This window comes from Rutilus rutilus (genome assembly GCF_951802725.1).
Source record: "Rutilus rutilus genome assembly, chromosome: 1".
NCBI classification, from domain to species: Eukaryota; Metazoa; Chordata; class Actinopteri; order Cypriniformes; family Leuciscidae; genus Rutilus; species Rutilus rutilus.
Window position 1 is genome coordinate 69,826,117 of NC_140209.1, and position 21,584 is coordinate 69,847,700.

The 21,584-nt window shown below is 39.2% G+C and overlaps 1 protein-coding gene across 2 annotated transcripts in view; it reads left to right on the top strand.

Annotated features, from left to right (window-relative positions):
• The first annotated feature begins 1,471 nt into the window (after positions 1-1,471).
• The window catches only part of cyth3b (cytohesin 3b), a 48,563-nt gene continuing 28,450 nt past the window's right edge, over positions 1,472-21,584 (top strand). The window contains exon 1 of one of the 2 annotated variants that reach the window (XM_084417403.1): positions 1,472-1,786. In XM_084417403.1, the coding sequence (XP_084273529.1) occupies positions 1,768-1,786 (19 nt within the window). In that variant the 5' untranslated portion in view covers positions 1,472-1,767. The remainder of the gene's footprint in view (positions 1,787-21,584) is intronic. The other variant, XM_084417404.1, reaches the window with a different exon arrangement.

Here is a 21,584-nt window from a genome sequence, read left to right on the forward strand (position 1 = left end):
ATAACAACTGTCAGAATAGACCGGGAATATTTTAAAACGAGCAGTTCATTCTTAAATCTGTAAGATCTTACCTTAATATAGAGATCGCTAAGACATGTGACCAAATGGGCGGCAACCTCTTCAGAACGCAAATAATTATGGGTATGTTTGGCCAGGCTGGCATAGCAGGCAAGTGTTCTGGCATGAAAATAATGAAAAATTAGTGTGAAAAACAGAATATAATCCTACAAAATGCAGGCATCTTGAACACTGCGTTCTTCCCTCCATGCAATGAAGTTTGGCGCCTTATGTTTGTGCCGCGGATTCCCAAAATGCTTTGCGTTCACCACTGGGAATACGTCATGATGACGTCACATTAGCAATCCTTATTGTGGGAATACAAACCGGAAGACACAGCGCTGAAAAGGGGCGGAGCTACATAAGTTTGATTTCAGTCATACAAGTGCAGCTCCTGTCTCTTTAAATGGGGAAACATCAAATTCTCTAAAGCTGTTCACCAAGCTTACTATTAAACTTCATATTTGAAACCACCAATGAAATCTGAGAACCACTGTCTCATCAATTTTATTTCTAAACGCTCAAATCCTGCCGCGGTCATAAACGCGCTTCACTGTTTCCATAGCAACTGGAGCATCAGCCATTGGCTCTTTAGTTTTTTCATAGTTATATAAGTGCAGCATCTAATATCTAAAGTTGTTTTAGTGTATCTGTGTTAGCTTTGAGGTCACCGGTATGCTACTGTACTCTCAAAATTATCTTATTGATTTAAAATTTACAAACATTTTAAAATCGTCATACTCAGGAGTGTGTCTATAATGTGAGTATTAATGCAATATAGTGATTATTAAAATATTTGTTATTATTATTTTTATTTATTCTTATGATCGTGTACACTTTTATGGGCCCACTTTTTTGGTTTTCTTCAGAATACATGTATAATTACATGTGTACTTGTATAATTAGCCCATGTTCAATCTAGAGTCTATATATAATCCATATAATCCAGTATCATTTCAGTATTAGGGCTACAATACAATAAATGCAGTAGCGATTCCTACTAAAGAGAAGGCTTATCTAATTAATATTCATTACGCTGTGATGTTTGTGCTGATTGGCTAAAAGGAAGACGCTTGTAAGGTGAAGAATTGTGAAAGTAAAGACAACTCAGTTCTTTTTTAATGTATGTTTCATTGTACGTTGTTTTTATTATTATTCATCACCATTTTTTTTTCTGTCGCTGCTTTGTGTGTGTCATTATATTATATGCAGAACAATCTTGCCAGTAAAGTACTTCGAAATTGACTTTTGGTGGCTCATGAATATTAAAGAACGGCTTCTGAATGGTTACTAAGCAACGTCAGCATTACCTAATTAATATTCATACGTCAAGCCTTCGTCGTAGTAGGCTTGGTAAATTCGCGTGTAAAGGGGCGGGGCGAGTGTGATGACGTGTGACGTCGCTGTGAAACGCAGATGCTCGTGTGTGTGTGTGTGTGTGTGTGTGTGTGTGTGTGTGTGAAGCGCTTATTCCGCTGGATGTTATTGATCCACGCGAGCTGAACACCCTTCCTCTGTTCATAAACACACCGGGTTACGGATTTAAACGAGGACTGAGATAAATAACACCAGTTTATATGCCGTATATTCCACACAAAACAGGAGCTTTATTGTAAATGCAGCAGATAAACCCTTCATTATAAGGAACACATCTGTGTCTGGAGCGCGTTCTCATCACATCATTTCAATATTTTGCATTAATCTGCAGATATGGACGAAGACAATCAAGGTAAGACCATCGGGTTTACACATATGTGGATATATATATGACTGTGTACACGCGATCATATTATGGGTCACTATGGCATTAGACACAGATGTGTTGAATCATTAGGAACGAAGAGCAATTGCATTTATTATTTATGTGCATTTACTTAGCCATTTAAAACCCAAATCTAAAAACCATTAAAATTCCGTTTGTGTTTAATGACTATCCCAAAAATCCCTCTTAATGATTCTGCACAATGCCATCTTTAAGATATTGTCATTTTCATGTTAAGGCCTAATAAAGTGTGTCTCTTTCAGATAACTTATTTGTAATAGACATTAAACTGTGTGTTTTGAGAACAGCACACTCACACATTCACAGAAGTGACACACTGCACATGTGACACTGGATCAGCTTTAAACAATGCTGTTTTCCCAGTCAAATGAGAAACTTGAATGGTTGTAGGTGCAGATTTCAGACAGCGTGGATGACCTACATGTCAGCCTGCCAGTGTTTGTCCTGAGAGACTGTGGGCTGATATGAGTATTGATTTAATTTACTCAACACCATATTCCCCATGCTCCAGCTTTTCGAGGATCACCCGCCTAATACAGCAGCTCTACGGTTGGGTGATGCATTAATGATGGGTTAATACATATATATATAAACATTATATATTAGTGCTGTCAAATATCTAACATCAAATTTTGTAAATATATGTGTGTGTTTATGTACATATTCTGGTCTCTAGATATTGCTTGGATCAGAAATCGAATCAGAAAAGCCTAAAAGGCAAACCTGAGGCAAAAGTTACATGATTTGACACCTTTTTAATAATTCTTGGAGTGTTTTTTTTGCACGGTTGTCTCATCATGGAGCTAATCCATGGATATTAGTGCATGTGTTGTGAGGAAAACTACAACAGCTAGCATATTCAAGGCATATTAGCTCTCTCTGCATTCCCACAATGCTGTGTGTTCACTCGGAGGAGTTGGTGAGAGTCCGACTGGTGTGTTTTGACAGTGGTTTGGTGGTTCAGTCAGAGCAGCGTCTGCTCTGATGTGGACGAGACTCTCTCAGCTCTTCTGCTAACGCTTGGGGTCCTGCTGGGGAACAGTAGTCAAAGCTGTGGGAGTCCCAGTGAACTCGCCAGCACACACCGCCGTATGCACACACTGCTAGGAAAGATGACTGTTGAACTGAACATAAATAGAAATATAGGATTTCGTAACAAATTAAATCTGGTCAGTCTTTAACCCTCTTGAAAAAACAAACAAAAACAGAGACATGTTAAACCATTTAAAACACTGATTTATATTTATGATATATATGAAACACTGATTTATATATATATAGAGGGATTTTCATTGGATAGGGATCATTAAGAGGGATTTTTTGGATAGTCATTAAACACAAACGGAATCATATAAAAGATAGCAAAATGACTAGAAATTGAGTATTGTGGAGAAATACACTTCTGGTCTAAAGTGTGAAATAAATAATATTTTATTTAAAATGTTTTTGACAGAAGTCTCTTCTGCTTACCAAGGCTGGATTTATTTGATGTGAAAAATACTAAAAACAGTGATATTGTGAAATATTATTACAATTTATTACAGATTTGATGTCAAAGCATCATTACTCCAGTCTTCAGTGTCACATGATCCTTCAGAAATCATTATAATATGATGATTTGATGCTCAAGAAACATTTCTGATTATTATCAATGTTGCAAACTGTTGTGCTGCTTCAGAGTTTTGTGGAAACCCAGGGACAGGATCATTCAAAAGTTTGGGGTGAGTAAGATTAAACAAGTAAGAAAGAAAGAAAGAAAGAAAGAAAGAAAGAAAGAAATCATACTTTTTTGAGCAAGGATGCATTGAATTGATCAATAAAGACATGTAAGTAAAGACATTTATATAATGTTACAATAGATTTCTATTTGAAATCAGTTGAATCTACATTGATTTTTTTTATTCATCAAATAATCGTGATAACTGAAATCAGCATAATAACTAATAATTTTTCACAATATTACTGTCTTTACAATATTTTTCTTATTAAATAATTGTAGCGTTGGTGAGCAGAAGAGACTTATTTCAAAAACATTAAAAAAAAAAAATTATTTCAAACTTTTGACAAGTAAATTTCCTTTAATCACGCGCAAATATTCAACACTTTGACCCAAATTATTGTAAGAAGAAAAAAGACCGAACAAATACTCGTCTTCCTACTATACTGTAGAAAAGGTCCAAATGATGTTACTTCTTGGATGTTAATATTATGTTATTCAATTGTAATATCTAATGGTTCTACTGCTTTTGTGCCTGTTAGGCTTTAAAATATATAATATAATGGGACACCAAAGTGTACCCTTATTAGCGATGTGTTTTTTTTTTGGCTCATCTAGAGTCATATGTATATACCAGACATATCAAAAATACTTGACTGTGGTCTGGTTTGATTTGGTCCAGTAAGCAACCAATCAGCAAACAGTCACCTTCAAAAGCTCTAGAGTCCTTAATAATGGTCATCAAATGGTTTTGTTGCTTTAATTGAAATTTAAAGGTACTGTAGGGTAGGCAATTGTGGAGATGCTAGCAATGACAAGTTAGCTTTGAAAGCATGAGATCCCACCAGAGCGTCTCCATAGTCACGCCTCCTTGAAAACACATGAACACACACAGCAGAGTCTGCAGAGTCACAAGAAACGGCGTTAAACTACCTCATGTCTCGAAGCACATAACATTGCAATATTAATGAACATAAACAACTTGAAGAGCTCTAGTTGCACCACCTGACTGCTGCAGATTATTTTCGCCGTTGATAGTGTTGATATAGAAACGCGACGCATAAATCCGAGTCTGAGGACATGGGTTGAACGTCACGGGTTGCCATCTCGTAATTACGGTTACGACATGGTGTCAACTCAGCTCGTTGTTTTGGTTCAGGAGAAACTGTAAAAGGCGGCTGCTGTTTGCGGCACTCTGTGACTGTCTGTCTACAGCTCTGCATAGCCTCATTAAACGCACTGATGACGTGTGATGTCTGCGCATGCAGGAATGAAAATACATATGTTGACGGGCAGGTTGGACATCCTATTATTGCATTCGGACCTTGGGATTGGATGACATTTTTTTGGTCCTAAGACTTCCAGAGAAGATATATGTAAAAAAAAAAAAGATTGATTATTGACTATTATTGATTGCTATCAGGATGTGAAGAGAATTTCAACCAGAATAACAAACTTTTCTATGAAAAACATTTCCTACCCTTATAAATTGATTGTGATTTATGTGCTTGTGCCCTAGCCACCAAGAGCACTCTAACAACACCCTAGAAACCACGCGAAACATCTTGGCAAGTACAAAGAAAGCTGTCAGGCTTGTTTGTTTTCTGATGCAGCTCTGGTTATCGAGCTTTCATATTCACGTTCTCGTCTGTTGAGTCGGATCCCTGAACCGCTCCGATGTGTGATCTTGATGCAGCTGAATTTGCCTTTAAGCCAAAAAGAGATTTAAGCCTTGCGTCAAAATGTAGTGTTTATGCCAGCTAATGTCATAATATGGCATTTGAAGTGACACAGTCATAGTAGAACTATGGCAGGATTGTTTTATGAGGAAAACAGTGAGTGTTTGTGCTGCAGGGCGTCGGGGTGTTTCTCTAGGCATGATTTTCATTAAACCACATGACGTCAGCAGGGAACCCACCACGAAACATCACCATTAATTAATATTCAGTCTAGTGATTCACTGCTGACTTTGAACATGGACTTGTTTTGAACTCACCTATATTTTAGGTGTGATTGTCCAAGTCACTGGCAGATTAAGAATACTAGTGAGCTGTTTTGTCTAAATAGGTAGATACTTTATGACAGCAATGAGTCTAATGACACTCATAAGGGACTGTTTGAAGTGTGCTACAAGTGGCGCTGTAGTTACATTGAAATATAAAAATGCATAGCACATGTTTGATCAAAATAGTCCATTTTAAATTAGTAAATTTTTTTAACTCAGTTTTGGTAAGAAATTTCAATAAGCTTCAGCTGTGTCAAGCAATACTTGTCACAGTTATGTTCTGTTTCTGTCTTGTTTAGTTTTAGTCATAGGTTTCATTGTCTGTTTCATTAATCTGTTCTCATGGTTTCTATTTAGTCCACACCTGTTTCCTGTTGAATTTCTCATTCCCTTGTGTAGAGTTCTCGTTCCTAGTGTCTATTAAAGTTAAGTTAAATTTGCGTTCTTTCTGCGTCACGAATCATCCATTGGATTTTGCTACAAGCAACCCCTGACAGAACACAAGACTGAGACTAGATTTTCATAGGAGATTTAAAATGGATATTCCACCTCCTCCAGGTGGAGCAGGGGGATCGCTCCCTCGAGGATCACACAGGGGACTTTCTCAATCTGTCGTCGCTGGTTAAGCCCAGTTCCAAGTCTTTGTTGCCCAGCTCCAAGTCTTCTTTGTTGTTGATGGCCCTTCCCAGCCTCCCTCTCCCTCCTCCTTTGCCTGAGCCATTCAGTTCATCTGCCTCGTCTCTGCTGTCTCCATTCAGCTCCTCAGCTCCTCCAGTGGTTCTGCTCTGCTCCACGGATCTGCTTAAGGCTTCCCAGTCATCAGCTCCACCTTGGATCATAGATCCCTCAGACCTCCAAGCCCTAGACTTCACCTCGGCCCTCCGACCCATCGGCTCCACCTTGTCTCAACGCTCTCTTGGCTCCACCATGGACTGTCTTCCCTCGTGCTCTGCCGGGCTCCCTCGTCCCTCTGGCTTCACCTTGGTCCATCGTCGCTCTGGCTCCGCCTCGGACTTCTGAGTCAGCAGCTTCGCCACTCCTCTGGCTCTGCCGGGCTCCTCCTTCCCACTCCCACTGTCTTCGCCCTGGTCTGCAAAGCCCACACCTTCACCTCGGTCACGCCCGCCTGCAGCTCAACTGTGGCCCTCCAGGCCTTCGCCGTCACCCTGGCTCTTCAACTCTTCTGCTCCACCTTGGTCTCCACCTCTACCGCCTCCACCTCAGTCATTCGTCTTCCTGGTCTAGTCCAGACTCTTCACCAAGGCTCCACCATGGCTCCTCCCTCCATCGGCTCCTCCGGGGACCTTCTTCCGTTCATGACTCTGGGTCATCCTCCTGCTGCTCACGTCTCTGGTCTGGTTCCTTCTGTCTTCACCAAGGCTCCACCATGACTCCTCCCTCCATCGGCTCCTCCGGGGACCTTCTTCCGGTCATGACTCTGGGTCATCCTCCTGCTCCTCACGTCTCTGGTCTGGTTCCTTCTGTCTTCACCAAGTCTCCACCATGGCCATCGTCTCCTTGTTTTCTTCCTCTGCCTGCTCCTCATCCTCCTCCAGAGCCCCCTCCCTCCTTCCGGACTTTTTTTTGCAGCACAAGGGCATGCTTTCCGGGAAGAAGGAGTTATGAGGAAGTTATGGTCTGTTTCACTGTCTTTTTCAGTTTTAGTCATCTGTTTTTCCTGAGTTCTTGTCATTAATCTGTTTTCATGGTTTGTAATTAGTCCACACCTGTTCCCTGTTCTGTTGATTACCTTGTGTATTTAAACCTTCAGTCTTCCTCAGTACTTGGTCTTGTGTTTATGTTATATTCCATTGTATTGAATTCTCATTCCTAGTGTCCATTAAAGTTATATTATCGTTTTTTTCTGCGTCACGCATCGTCCTTGGATCTTTATACAAGCAACCCTGTGACAATACTATAGGTTAATTCATCTAAAACTATCTTAAACCTTTTTCCAAATTCTTCTAATTTAATAATACATGCAGTTTTCATGGCCTCAAAGCTGGCCTTAATCAATCACATGGAATAGCAGTACTTTGATTCGTCACTGTAGAGAACCATTTAAAATGACTTAGTGAAGGAAGTACTGAAGAAATAAACAGAGCAGTTCCAAGAGCATCCTCACACTCGGTGCTCGGGCCCTAAACTGGTGATCAGATTCAGGACTTAAGATACTGTTCTGTATTTAAATATACATTTTAGCCTGAAATTTATGTTGAATTACAAAGAAATCATGGACACGTTGTATGCTAACCACCTATATTAACAATCCTCTTGACACATCTGCCATCTTGCATGGTTATTTCTTCCGAGCTAGTTGCAAAGCATTGTAACCCTGGCTTTTTTTGCAAAGGAGACTTGTGAAGCTGCCTAAGAATTTGGCCAAAACAAGGCATCTATCTTAGAAGGCAGCATGCCTATGACACCTTAAAATGCAGCCTGGGAGCTCAGGAACAAAGCTTAGGTTACAAGGTGAGATTAATGCATGTTACTAAAACCCTCAGCTTTGACATCAGCAAATACTGTTATCTAATGCAGCATTCATTGTGCACGAAAACCAATTTTATGCCCTCCAAACTAACAAAGTGTTTTCTACACCATTTTTCTTACCAGTTTTTATTGGGGACCTCACCTTGCTGTTCATTAAAATGGTCCAGAGATTGTAAAAATAGTTGACTCCGACTCTAACATTAGCACATAGTACAGGGTTTAAAATTTAAGAATGCAAAAATTAGAAACACATTTGCACAAACAATACGGCAGTTTCAGGAATTTAGGTTGGCGCAGGGAAAACTAAAGACTCTTTCACCCCCTCTTAAAGGAAAGCAGACTGCAGACGAGTCTCTGGAGTGTTGGAGCATGTGGCTGATTGCATTCCTGGGCAAGAGAGCCACTCTTTTGAAGAGCAGTATTTTTCACTGATGGAATGGGATGCGAGCAGTGGAGGTGAAGGAGAACGGATTATGTAAGAGATCGTGGATTGTTTGGATCAGGAAAAGGTGTATCCAGTGGTCTGGTCTCATTCTCTCCTTCCTCTATTCTCTCCAGTGTGTGTCCTCAGAAAGAGGTTATTGAACAGAGATTTGCTTGAGGAACACATTGTTCTTTGCCGTAAACCTTTTGAGAGTTATAATTTTAACATTTCATTCTTTCACAGAATGTCCTCAGTGTTTGGCAGTTCTGGCTTAAAGGGATAGTTCACCCAAAAATGAAAATTCTGTCAGTAATTACTCACCCTCATGTTGTTCCAACCGCGTAAGACCTTCGTTCATCTTCGGAACACAAATTAAGATATTTTTGATGAAATCTGAGCCTTGTCTCACTCCTCCATAGGCTGCTAGGTGGCCCAAACTTGCTGGCCCAGAAAAGTTATTAAAGAGATCGTTAATATAGTCCAAGTGACCACAGTGGCTTAATCTTAAGTATATCAAGCGACGAGAATACTTTTTGTGCGCAAAAACAAATAAAAATAACGACTTTATTCCACTATTCACTTCCTTCTCTCTCGACCTCTAGTTGGTTCGCGTAGTGTTTTTGCGCAGCGCGTCTGTGTTACACGTCACCACGTAGGCTCACTATTGGCCGACGCTGGTCATGTGTGTGTGGCGTGATGACGTGCAACACAGACGCGCAGCGCAAAAACACTACGAGGCCCAGAGAGAAGGAAATGAAAAGTGGAATAAAGTCGTTATTTTTATTTGTTTTTGCGCACAAAAAGTATTCTCGTCGCTTGATATACTTAAGATTGAACCACTGGAGTCACTTGGACTATATTAACGATCTCTTTAATAACTTTTCTGGGCCAGCAAGTTTGGGCCACCTAGCAGCCTACGGAGGAGTGAGACAAGGCTCAGATTTCATCAAAAATATCTTAATTTGTGTTCCGAAGATGAACGAAGGTCTTACGCGGTTGGAACAACATGAGGGTGAGTAATTACTGACAGAATTTTCATTTTTGGGTGAACTATCCCTTTAAGCAAGGCAAGCATCACTATTATTATTATATAAGATTAAATGTGCAAAAGGTATGAGTAATACCTCAAAATGGAGACGTGCACTGATACTTTTCTAAACAATCAAATGTACTGTTTGTGTATGCCGAAACAGACAAATCCTAAAGACTTACACCAAAGGAGGGACCTGGACCATATCTATGATCAGAATGTCAAAAATACTTATATATGGCCACAATATACTTCAAGCGAAATTGAAAAACGACAAAGTTTTTAACAAAATCAGGCCAAAAATGAAGTTCGTTTGGTGTTCATTAACCAATGGTATTCAGTATATCTCTGCAAAGGTATTTCCAACTCCTTTTTTACCCCAAGCGAAGAATGAAAATGAACTTCGCCGTGTGTACGGTACATCGCAAAGTATAAGTAATAACCAACTATTAACCAACCAGAATCTGCAGGTCACTTGTGAATGTACTGTAACTCAGTTGCAATCTGTTTGTCTGTATGCAAATTATTCTGGTTAATGATTATTGTTTGTCGATAGTTAATTAAACAACAGAATCCTTTCTGTGTGTGTGGATCATTTCCTATGCAAGTAACTATATGCGTCCACGTGCTGCTTTCCTGGATTTATGTGGGATTTTTGTTGGCGATGCACTTTTAAGATGCTGCATCATTCAGAATTCATACTGTTTGACACGCAGGTCCACGGAGACGTGCGTGTGTGTGTGTGGTTAGTCACGTTTGGCCTATATGGGTCACTTTATAGTCACATTGTCGGTTTGATGAAGTATACCAACAGAACAATCCTTCATCAGCCGCTTTACAGACATTTTTGGAGAAAAAATCATGTTCTTCCACAACAAGTTCAAGGCTGTTAAACACCAAAAATGGCAAAGAAAGAAATCATCATGAACTAGTAAGTCTGTGTTAGTTGTGTTAGTGTATATTCCACGTCCCCTGAAGACACATTAGCTTTGTCTGAGGACGGAAATACAAGATGCCGCTTGATAATCTTCCCCTCAAGTGAACTGAGCTCAAGATGCTCAAATCAAACTCAAAATGAGTTCAACACATTGACATTTCTTGAGTTAACAGCTCACTGGAAGACTTGCAAACCCCTTAAGCCAAGAAAACCTAATTCTAAACCAATTATCACTAAGGGTTTTCTTAAAGTCGCCACGATTGTCTTTTCTTCCCTATTGTGACGTATATCTGAGTGAAGCGGCGTCTGGAACGAGAACAAATGTAGGGTAATAGTGAGGTGCACGGATAAATAATTCATAATAAACCGTGCAATATTCTATAAAACAGTAAGAATCGTCCATTTTGATTTCATGGTGACTTTAACTTGGGGATTGCTGTAACTGGCTGTTTACGAGTGAGTCATTTAAATGACTTTTTTTTTGTCATTTGATTTCTATTTCGGCAGTATTTGCGTCCGCAGTTAAATCACCAAAGACACGGAAATGTCAAATATGTTCCGATTAGCTGTGTGTATTGGCACATTTTACTAAACTTACACATATTGTCCAGACAGGCAAAGTACCTTGAACAGTATCTGGTTAGGAAATGACTGAATGAGTTCAACAACAAGCACAAACTAGCATCTCTGTGTGCATAATTGCCTGTGGACGCGTGGCAAACGTAGGTTTGACATCATTTGTAAAGTGTAGCTGGTTAAATGGGTCACAGCTCATATTCCTGACAGCTGCTGTAGTGTGAGTAAGAGGCTCTTGAAGCGTGAATCAGCAATCGAGGGCTTCACCTGTGTTATTTCACCACCAACACCTCATTACTATCCGCTGTGGGTGGAAATCACTAATTGCAAGGTTTGATATGAATAGTGTACTGTTTATTCCAGAGCAAGTTACAAAAACAAGTTTATATGCCTTAAATCCATTAAAGCCGTTGGTCTTTGACTTCAAAGAACGCATTTTTGTTGACGTTGGAGGCAGAAAGTGAAGCAATTTTCAAACTAAGATTCCTAGGTGTCTTCATAGACTAAAAGATTTCCCTTTATTTCACAACCTCTTCTAAATAGCTAAATGATTTCAGGTGTTTTTATGAAACGAGAATAGGCTCAAGAACACAAAGAGTATGACCCTATAGGTTACTGTGAGAAAACTCTGCGATTTTTCTAATGATTTGATTATATATTGATATATATTTTCCCACCACAAGCACTAAGTAAGATGGTAGGGTTGCGTCAGCCCTTCACAAGGTCTTTTTTTAAAGTCCCCCTGTAGTCAATCATCAATTATCCCTTAAAACTCATCTTTGATCACCAAAATTACATGTTTTCATGCCTTAAAATATCTTGAATGTAACTCGACACCCTTGCCTCATTTAGTATGCGTGGTTCTATGAATATGCAAATGAGCCCCGCCTCCACTCACTGACTCAGCTCAGAGATCCACTGGTTGACGATCACACGTTGATCTGATTGGTTACAAGGTAGTCTGTGACGTCAGAAACACCAGCGATTTCAAAGCGTGTTTTTGAGACTGTCTTTGGTTCACTGCCGTTTTAAGGAGAAAACACTCAGCAATGCTGTCGACTTATGAATTTACACATGGTTTGTCTTAAAGCATATTAAAAACACCACATAGACACATAAACAACATTAAAAGCTGGATTTTCACCACAGGGGGGCTTTAAAATCAGATGTAAAGTTCACTCTAGTACATTTTGGCAGTATAACAGATTCAGTCTACCTTGTAATGAATTGTACATTGTAATCATATTGTATCACTATGATTTTCCCATAACAGAGTTGAAATATTGAGGTTAAGGTCAGGTGTAAAAGACCATGAACCGTGTAGTCAAAAATACTTTGCCAGTAAAGTGCAAAGTATCTTGCAAAGACAAATCCAGCATATTCTCAGAAAATACAGAAAACATTTAAATGAATAAATATTGACAAGTCTGATCAAGCAATTGATTAAACCATTTATGGAGCATTTTATAACCTATTAAATTGTAATGCTGATTATAGGGGCATAAAAGTTCAGATAAAAGTAAAACCTCAATCGAATGAATCTTTGCAAAGTGATGAAAAGATTAAATAAAAAAATGTAATGTTAATCAGATGAATACCCACACAACAGCTGTTGTCCCAGAGCTTAACATGTGTCTCAGATTATATCTTCATTTAAACACTTGGGCCAGCTCTCTTCCTCTACATCTCCACAGCTGGACTTAAACTAACAACGGCCCCTCCATAGTTTATAATTAAACCCCAAAGTCACAAGGAATTCAGTTCGTAAGGACCGAATAAAACACCAGCGACTGAAGAATGTCTCAAGAAGCAATAAAGATCTGCCAGGACCGGACGCTCAGCTCTCGTCGCCCACGCTTCAGCAATAATAGCGCGACAGAGTGATTTCGTCTTAGTCTCACACAACAGAGCTCAGATTCCTCAGATCCAGATGTGCTGTCTGGACAGACGGGGCCAATATAAACAGGCCTGTTAGGTGTCCAGTTTGTCTCATTCGTGGCTCTCTATCAGACGGCTGGAATCGAAACTCATTTCCTGACTGAGTCATTTGAGGCCTCGGGGATTTCAGAAACGAGCTCTCACTGTCCCATCTCAGAGGAGACACTGATTCCCCATGCTAACCCAGCAAGCTAAAGCCGTCATTTCACCGTCTAGGTTAACTATAGTCCGGCTATGAGTGACCCACTTCTAGCCCAAATAACCTTGAATTTGATTAGATGGAGACGCGGAAACGACAAAAAGTAAATTAAACACTAATGAACTTTGCAACGGAAGTGAATCAATCAAAAACTAACTTTAGCTGGACAATAACTTTATTCTAGAGCTGCTGTAAAGACAAACCAATCTCTGTTACTGTAATTTCCTGTTATCACTGTAAAGCTGCTTTGAAACGATCTATATTGTTGAAAGCGCTGTATAAATGAAGGTGACTTGACTTGACTTGACATGTCGTTTTTGCCAAAATAACTTGCGAGATGTGTGATATTCCATCATGTAAGCAAAGTCAACAGTGATTGCAAGGTGTTTGGTTTCATTTCTTTGACATGTTATGCAATTGATGACTCGTCTATTCTTGGGCTATGGTTTAGACGTCTATTACATTTTCACTGACGTCGGGGTTGTGTTTGTGACAGTTATTAAACCTAAATGGAGAGCTGCACCTTGATTGACAAGGAGATTTTATCTTTGATTGGATTCATTCCATTACTAGAAGGAGATGAGTGATGAAATCCAGATGATCCCGCCACTATCATCATTCAGAGCCACTCTATTAAACAGATTAAAATTTGAGCCGCAGCAAGGTTAGATGGTGTTCACCAGACAGGTAGAACTGAGGTTCCTCTGACCTTAGTCTCGTTTAGCCAGACGTCTGACTAACGGCTTAAAGTCTGGTCCCTCATTGCAAGTTATTCTGGTCAAAAAGAGCCTACTAGAATAGGAAGAGACCGTTTGATATGTAAAGCAACCAACCACAGTTCATTTCTTTATTTGTGAGGTTTAGCGGCAGGTAATGGGAACACCTAGGGCCCTATTTTAAGGATATAAGCGCATGGTCTAAAGCGCACGGAGCAAGTGCTAGTTTTGCTAGTTTAACGACGGGAAAAATGGTCGGCGCTCCCGGCGCATGGTCTAAAAGGGTCATGCCTACTCTCTCAATGAGTAATGGGTGTGTTTTGTCTCTATTCTCTTAATGAGTAATGGGTGTGTTTTGGGTGTAACGTGCAATAAACCAATCAGAGTCTCATTGCCCATTCCCTTTAAAAGCCAGTTGCTCTCGTCCATGGCGGATTCGCTTTTTACATGGAGGAATTTACAAGCGAAAAACTGAACGCTTCTCTGCTTGTGCGTGAGGTTAAAGCTGTGTGTGTGTGTGAGGTTAAAGGTTAAAGCGAGACCATCTATGGGAATAAGTGTAGCGCGCATGTTGGACCCGCCTATAGGCGCACATTACTAACGCGCTCTTTAAATAACCCAAAAAATACTGCGCCATTGACTTTAGACCAGGTTTCAGTTGGTCACTGGCTCAGTCTATTTCACTTCCTCAAAATAGCAATGTGCCTGAACACACACCTGGTTCTCAGACCAGCAGCCCATGGGTGAACAGATGCATTTGCTATTTAAAGAACGTGGTGCAGGACGTGAAAATGAAAATTGCGTCGGGCTGAAACTAGCAAAAAAACACTTGCGTCACGCTTGGCGCCGGCTTTGTGAAAGGGCCCAGTGAATTAGATATCTGTAAGCACAACCAGACGGATGTCTTCGCTCTAGAAACAACCCTATTTTCTTAACCTGCAAACCTTTGTGCTTTTCGTCTACATCCTCATTGCAACATATCATCCCCTTCACAGCATTCACAGTATACTCTCTCTGATGTGGCATAAACTCTAGTCTGGAAGTGGACTAAACCTGAAATCAGATATACATTTTAAAACAGTATGGATAAACTGATAGATATGTAAATAAAACTGCAGTCTGGTACTTTGTTAAAATCAGAAAAGCACATGCTTTTGTATCAGGTTGTTATGTTGAAACACTAAATATAATGGTAGAAGATGAGAAAGTGGTGAAATTACAATGGGAAATCTACTCAGGTGTCAAGGAGTCAGACAGTCGAGGTCATAAACACTGACATTAACACAGAAACTAATGTGTAACAGAGGCTTTACAGATGCAAACAGGGGTAAACAATGTGGTTTTTGTGGGTTTTTTTCTTAAAATAAACTTTGGCTGCATGCCAGAAGCATATGACATGAACAACAAGTTGAGAATAGCAGCTTATTTTTTAGGAATGGAACAAATCAAACTCAACAGAACACTGTAACCAGACACCCTAGCAACCAGCTAGCATTACCCTAGCAACTATAGAGTGTAACGGTCGGGTTCTGCCAAAACTCCATTCATTTTCTCTATACGGAAATTGCTTTTTAATGATAACTTATAAACCTTTAAAGACAGCCTTACTGTGAGCTAGTTCGATAGGTTTGCTTCTCCTGAAGCCGTTAGCCTGCATTTCAACTTATTTTTTTAAATAATCAAGTTCAACAGTGGAATTCGTGTTGAAAAACTACATTACCCATGATGCTTTACAGAAAATTCCACCAATCAGAGAGTCGAAACAAGCAAAACGCTCTAAAAGATCTCGTTCGATCGATCTTCCTACATTCTCAATATACTTAAATATTTGAATGCATATGCATATTTTACAATAAACTTAAAATATATTGTTTATGCATACTTTAATATTTCTTCTATTTGATTATGCTTCATGGGATTGTAGTTCTTTTCCATCACTAAAGCCGATAAGTTCACGGTCTTGTACCTTTGTACTTTTGACCGATTTTCAAATACCGTTTTGCTTCAAATCAAAGTTTGCAATGTTATGATTCACATTGTAGCTGGTTGGCTTGATTCATGGCTTATAATGCTTTTATTGAAGACTATTTTAAAATCCCTATGGGAAAAATGAATGACCGGCGCTGAAAAAGTGGATTCCTCTTGTCTGAATTACATTTGCAATAAAAACACCTGTCTTATCAAAGTTAAAAGAATTTGACAAAGAAGGAGTTTTGTTTGTGTCTGACAGTTCAGTAAGCTTTAAAGCTTTAAACACAAAATGGCGGATAGCAACAGCGATTTGATTGGCTGTTTGGGCTGTCAGTCATTTATCTATTACTAGTCAATTCCGTACAAAGTGTTTGTATGCATCAGAACAAGATATGTCAGTGGAAAGACCAATGTTAATTTAGTTTCTTCGAAAAGAATCACACTTGATGCAATGTTAGGGAATATCTTACTTCTTACTTCCACCAGTTTCACAGTGAAGCATCTGCTAATCTCATTACTAGTCCTTTTTTGCAAGTTACGATAGATGCCATTAGGATGCTGACGTGGAGTCGGTGCTGATGTTTTAATGCAGCTTTAACTTTACTCACATTATTAACCCAGACAAGAGCGAAACCAGCATGAGAAATCAGATGCAGGCAAACCACTAATTACACGAGAAACAGCACAGCGCCTCTGCCAAAAATACTAATCTAATTTGTGAATGGGAGCATGACACAGGATGAGCTAAAAATAGGGGCGACAGGATATTTTCTCATCTGCTAAAGGAAAAGGAAGCTTTCCCTTTAAAATCATTTTGGAAATGGACTCGAGATGTCAGCGTGACACGCGATCTATGAATAAGGCATTGTGAGGGTGCAAGGTGTCTTCTGCTGTGAGGTTTTATTGAGTTACGTGGGTGAATTAAATCAACTTTGTGTCTTTGTTTTGATTTCATTCTTAAATATGCGAAGCAGCTCAAGGGTGGATACGCTTTACGCACTGAGGATTGTTGTGGTTTTGTGTGATGTACTACTGTGAAAAAAACAACTTAAAGGAATATTAAAGGAGGTGTATGTAAGAAACGTATTTCAATTAATCATAAAATGGCCCTGATATGTCACTAGACATTAAGAAATCATATTCATTTCAAATACTTATATCACTGACAACAGTAGTCCGGCCGGCCAGCGGCCAGATACACCGCTCTACAGTAATTTGAAAGTGATTGCAGTACCAGTTTTGGCCACAATCTTACATACGGCTCCTTTAATACTAGGGATGCACGATATATCGGCCAATATATCGGTATCGGCCGATATGTTTTCATGTTCTCGTTATCGGCCTGATAAGAAAATGTGTCCTATATATTAAAGCCGATAAATAATGTATTATTTCCTTCAGCTGAGACGCTTCAGATGCGCACTGTTCAACATGATGGTTTTAAATTGCTTGAAATATGATTGAAATCACTTCAAAAAAGGAAAATACAGTAAAGTATGTCATATCGGCTACATAAAATTATAACGTGGACATTATAATTGTGTGTTTGGGACATGGATTTTACTGGTGAGACTTTTGTTCATTTGGATTTAGATTTATCGGCCAATATATCGGTTATCGGCTTTCAGATATAAAGAATTATCGGTTATCGGTATCGGCCAAAATTGCATCCCTAATTAATACAGAATAGAAATGCAGATTGTAAAATCAAATAAGTGGCAGGATAGTTGTTAGTTGTGTTCGCTAAGTCAAGCATCGCTATTACAATTGCTAGTAGTTTTGAACAAACTCTAAGTATTAGACTTCATAATATCCCATGCCGTGTGCCTAGTTATCGATCTAACATTTCTTGCATAAGTCAGTGAGGTCTAATATTGTTGCTTTGTGGATGAATAAGTAGTCAAAATATTCAATAGACATACACTGACTGAATTAAGATTAATAAGAAAACTTTTTTTCAGAAAATGTAAGTTTAGTTTAGAATTAAACTTGCAGAAATGTTAACGTATCAGAGTAATCTGTATTTCGTGAAGGCAGCTGTCAGATTATAAATCACACATCTATATCCTCCCTCTTAAAGTGAATCTGAAGCGTTTCCTTCAGAAGTCAGAACACAATAACATGTTTTCTTCGTGTCAGATGCCTTTCCCAGACTAATGATCTGTGCAGACTCGCATATGGCAGTAACAGAGGCTTGAGTATCATCAGCAGAATCAACAAAACTCCAGATCTGTTCATCAGGTTTAGCAGATTTAGTGGATAGGCTGAGGCTTTTGGGCTTGTGAACGGGTCGGGTTCCTGGTTTGATCCTCCGTGAGCAAGCAACATTATCCTTTTGATCAAGACGATAACCTGGTAAATGAGACTTGAGGGGCTGTTTACATAATTTACACTCTTTATGCGTTTTAGCCATTCTTTTATACGACAAATTGTCTTTACAAAGTGACGTCGTCATCTACTGGCCTGGCATGAGAAGTACGGCGTTTTTAGTCATTTTCACGGATCCGTGTTGCTATGTATGTACGTGAAAAAAGAAAAAATGTAAACCCTTTTCTGATTTTAGTACATTGTTGTTGTGTAAACGTACCCTGAGTCTAGTAAATTCTCGCTGCAGAATTGGAAACAAACTCAACATGTCATTGTTTGTGTGGCCATAAATAAAGATAGTGAGTCATCACTGAAACAGCTCACCTAAACTCAGCCACTCCCAGCTGACTGTAAACAAGCTCATTGTGTCAGGTTATATTGATGATATCCATAACAAACAGCTTTTTGCAAAAGGCAGTGAGGCCACATTATCATTTTTTTTGTAATAGTATGTAGACATTGGAGCAGTGTTGTGGATGGTGTTCGGTATTGCTATGTTGCTAATGTAGTGATCCAAATAGTGATTAAGCTTGTCACTACATCAAATGGTTGTAAATTGAACATAATCAATTCATAATCCTCAATTTAACCACATAACAAATTAACAACGCCAACCTACAACCAACCACCGTTTTCAACTAAAAACGTAAATCTTTTTATGCGTTTTGGACGTTCGTTTTTACACGACAACGCCGTTCTGGGCGCCTGAAAACGCAAACTTCTGAAAACGGGAAGTTTTTAGTGTAATGAACAAAATCGTGAATCTCTGTCATGCACACGCGTGTTACGTGTTCAGTCTATAGTGTTTCATCGCCATCTACTGGCCTGGCAGCAGAATACAGCGTCTTTAGTCGTTTTCGCGGATCCGTGTGAACGGGGATCGTTTTGACAATGGTGTCGTCCGTACGCGGAAAACTCAAAGGAAAAACTTTCTAATGAAATACAATCCACTGGTGCACAAATAACATCAAATGGATCATTTGTGAATTCGACTGATCCAGAAGATTAAACTTGCAGGAGTTAACAAGCGAGTCAAGTGAACTATTGTTCACATGATTTGGTCTTGTCCCGCTCGAACGAGCCAAGACCCGGGATAATATGATATTCTCAGATCAAGTGTGCTCCTAATAATTCATAGTAATACAAGACTGAGCTTTAAGGTCTTATATGGGTCGCATTAGAAACCTCTCTTTTACTGGAGTAATATTTTATTAGTGTTTCTCTACTTTAACTTAAGAACAAGAAGTTTATCGTCCGCCACGAATAAACATTTAATAATTACCTTCTCTTGCCCTTTCGGGATGTATGTTGTATTGTCTGTGCATTATAGTGAAGACAACATTTCCTATAATGTTTGCCTATGAAAGACGACCGAGCCAATCAGAGTAAGTGTGTGGCGGAGCTACACCTTTAGCCCCGCCCATGTTCCGCCTGACTCCGCCCACACACACTTCTGATTGGCTGTGATCTTTGATTGATTTGGTGGTCGTGCCAAATTACAAATGACTTGTCGCCGGAGACACGGTGTAACCCTGTCCTGTCTCCATTTACTGTCTAATACAACATTTACACAAACTCAACTCCACACTTCACAGTGAAACTTGAGCTTGCTGAATATATGGTGAGTTTCACTGTCTGACCAAACACAGTCCTGAACACTCATGATGACAGAGTTCACTCGAGGCTGATGTCACTTCACGGCAGAAGTGGTTAAACTGGTTTTACCTGAACAGTTGGTTGGTGTTAATAAGTATGCAAACAATGTGCACACTGTGAGAGCAGTGTGTGTGTGTGTGTGTGGAGTCTATCCGACTCTTCAGTTTTCTTGGGTAAATCATTCTTCACACACTTTCCAATGCGGTCCGCTGTGTGGAACGTCTAGCATGCCACATAAAGAACAACACATATGGGCCGAGAGTGATGGTACGTACTGCAGATACTAAATGCTATGTAGTTATACTGAGACTGGACTCATGACTCATGGACACATGACTCTTTTAGTGTGTAAATGTGTGGGTTTCACCGTGATAAGGCAGCTCAGTGTTTGTGTGTTTGTGTGGTTACGTGACCTAAGTTGTCTAATCGGCACGGCAGACGGGCAGAGATATCCTCTCCATTGTCCCGAGGCAGTCCTGGACAATTTCAGGATGTCTATCCAAGACTTTTCTTCATTAGATCCCAGTCCTCCGTTGAGAAATCTCAACATTTCCTTAAGCGTGTCGGTCAAAAATGACCGTTTTTATTTTTTGTCAATGAAATTAATGTACTATATTTTAGTTTTATAATGTTTTTTTATTTTATATGTTGTATTTTTAGGGGATTTTATGGTACTAAATTATATTTACGCTGTATTCATAATCCATTTATTCACTTTTTTGAGCATAGACCTGAAGATTACATTTCCAGCTTAAGCTGGGGTAAATCTTGAATGCTTTAGAGCAACAGACTGAAGTTTGATCTCTTTTCGAAGACGACACTCTGGAGATTATTGCTGAAGTGAAAAAAGTTTTAAAAAGTGAACTTAAAAAAAGTTACAGAATTTTACGTTTATAGTTATGAAAAATGCACGAAAATGCTATTTTTGATGAAATATATATTTTCAAAATCACGTTTTGCTCTAAAACTGCAAGAAAATCAAAGCCATAAATCTAAACAAGTTTCAAATTTGAGCTTGATATATACATATTTTTTCTTATCCCAGTAGAGACAACTGTAAGTAACCCATTTGCAGGTCGTTTCCCCTAAAAATGGTAAACGGTGTGAAGTGAATTTTGGGTGATGCATCAAGAACTATATGTAGAAACAATTTTTGTGCTTGGGTTTGAGAGGAGCGCAGCATTATACAGGCTTTAGCAGTCTTAGCAGTCACAAGACCGAGTCAGGAAGCGATGGGAATTCTCGGGCGAGGTTTAGATTAATCTGTGGGCTGCTGAATTATTTCACCTTTTGATCCCTTGTTAGTGGTGTTGTTCAAGAGAGACGGGAATGAAATGGAGGATGGGAACGCGTATGTGGAAATGCATGTCCCGTATAGAGACCAGCTCACATATTACAATCTAGTGAAAAATGCAATTTATTATCTCTGTACTAATTTATTATGTTATTTATTATTATTACTAATTTGCACTCATTTTTACTCTGTATTAACAATCTCTGTTTCTGTAATTTCCTATTATCACTGTAAAGTATCACTGAAACAATCTATATTGTTAAAGGTATAGCGGAGGATCTTTCTGAATTTTAGATAAGACCCGCCCTCTCCACTTTTTGAATGAGTTTGATTGATTCACCAGAATGATTGACAATTAGGAGGACCAATAGTATAGGTGATCCACCCGGAAGTAAAAAATCCTCTGCTATACCTTTAAAAGCGC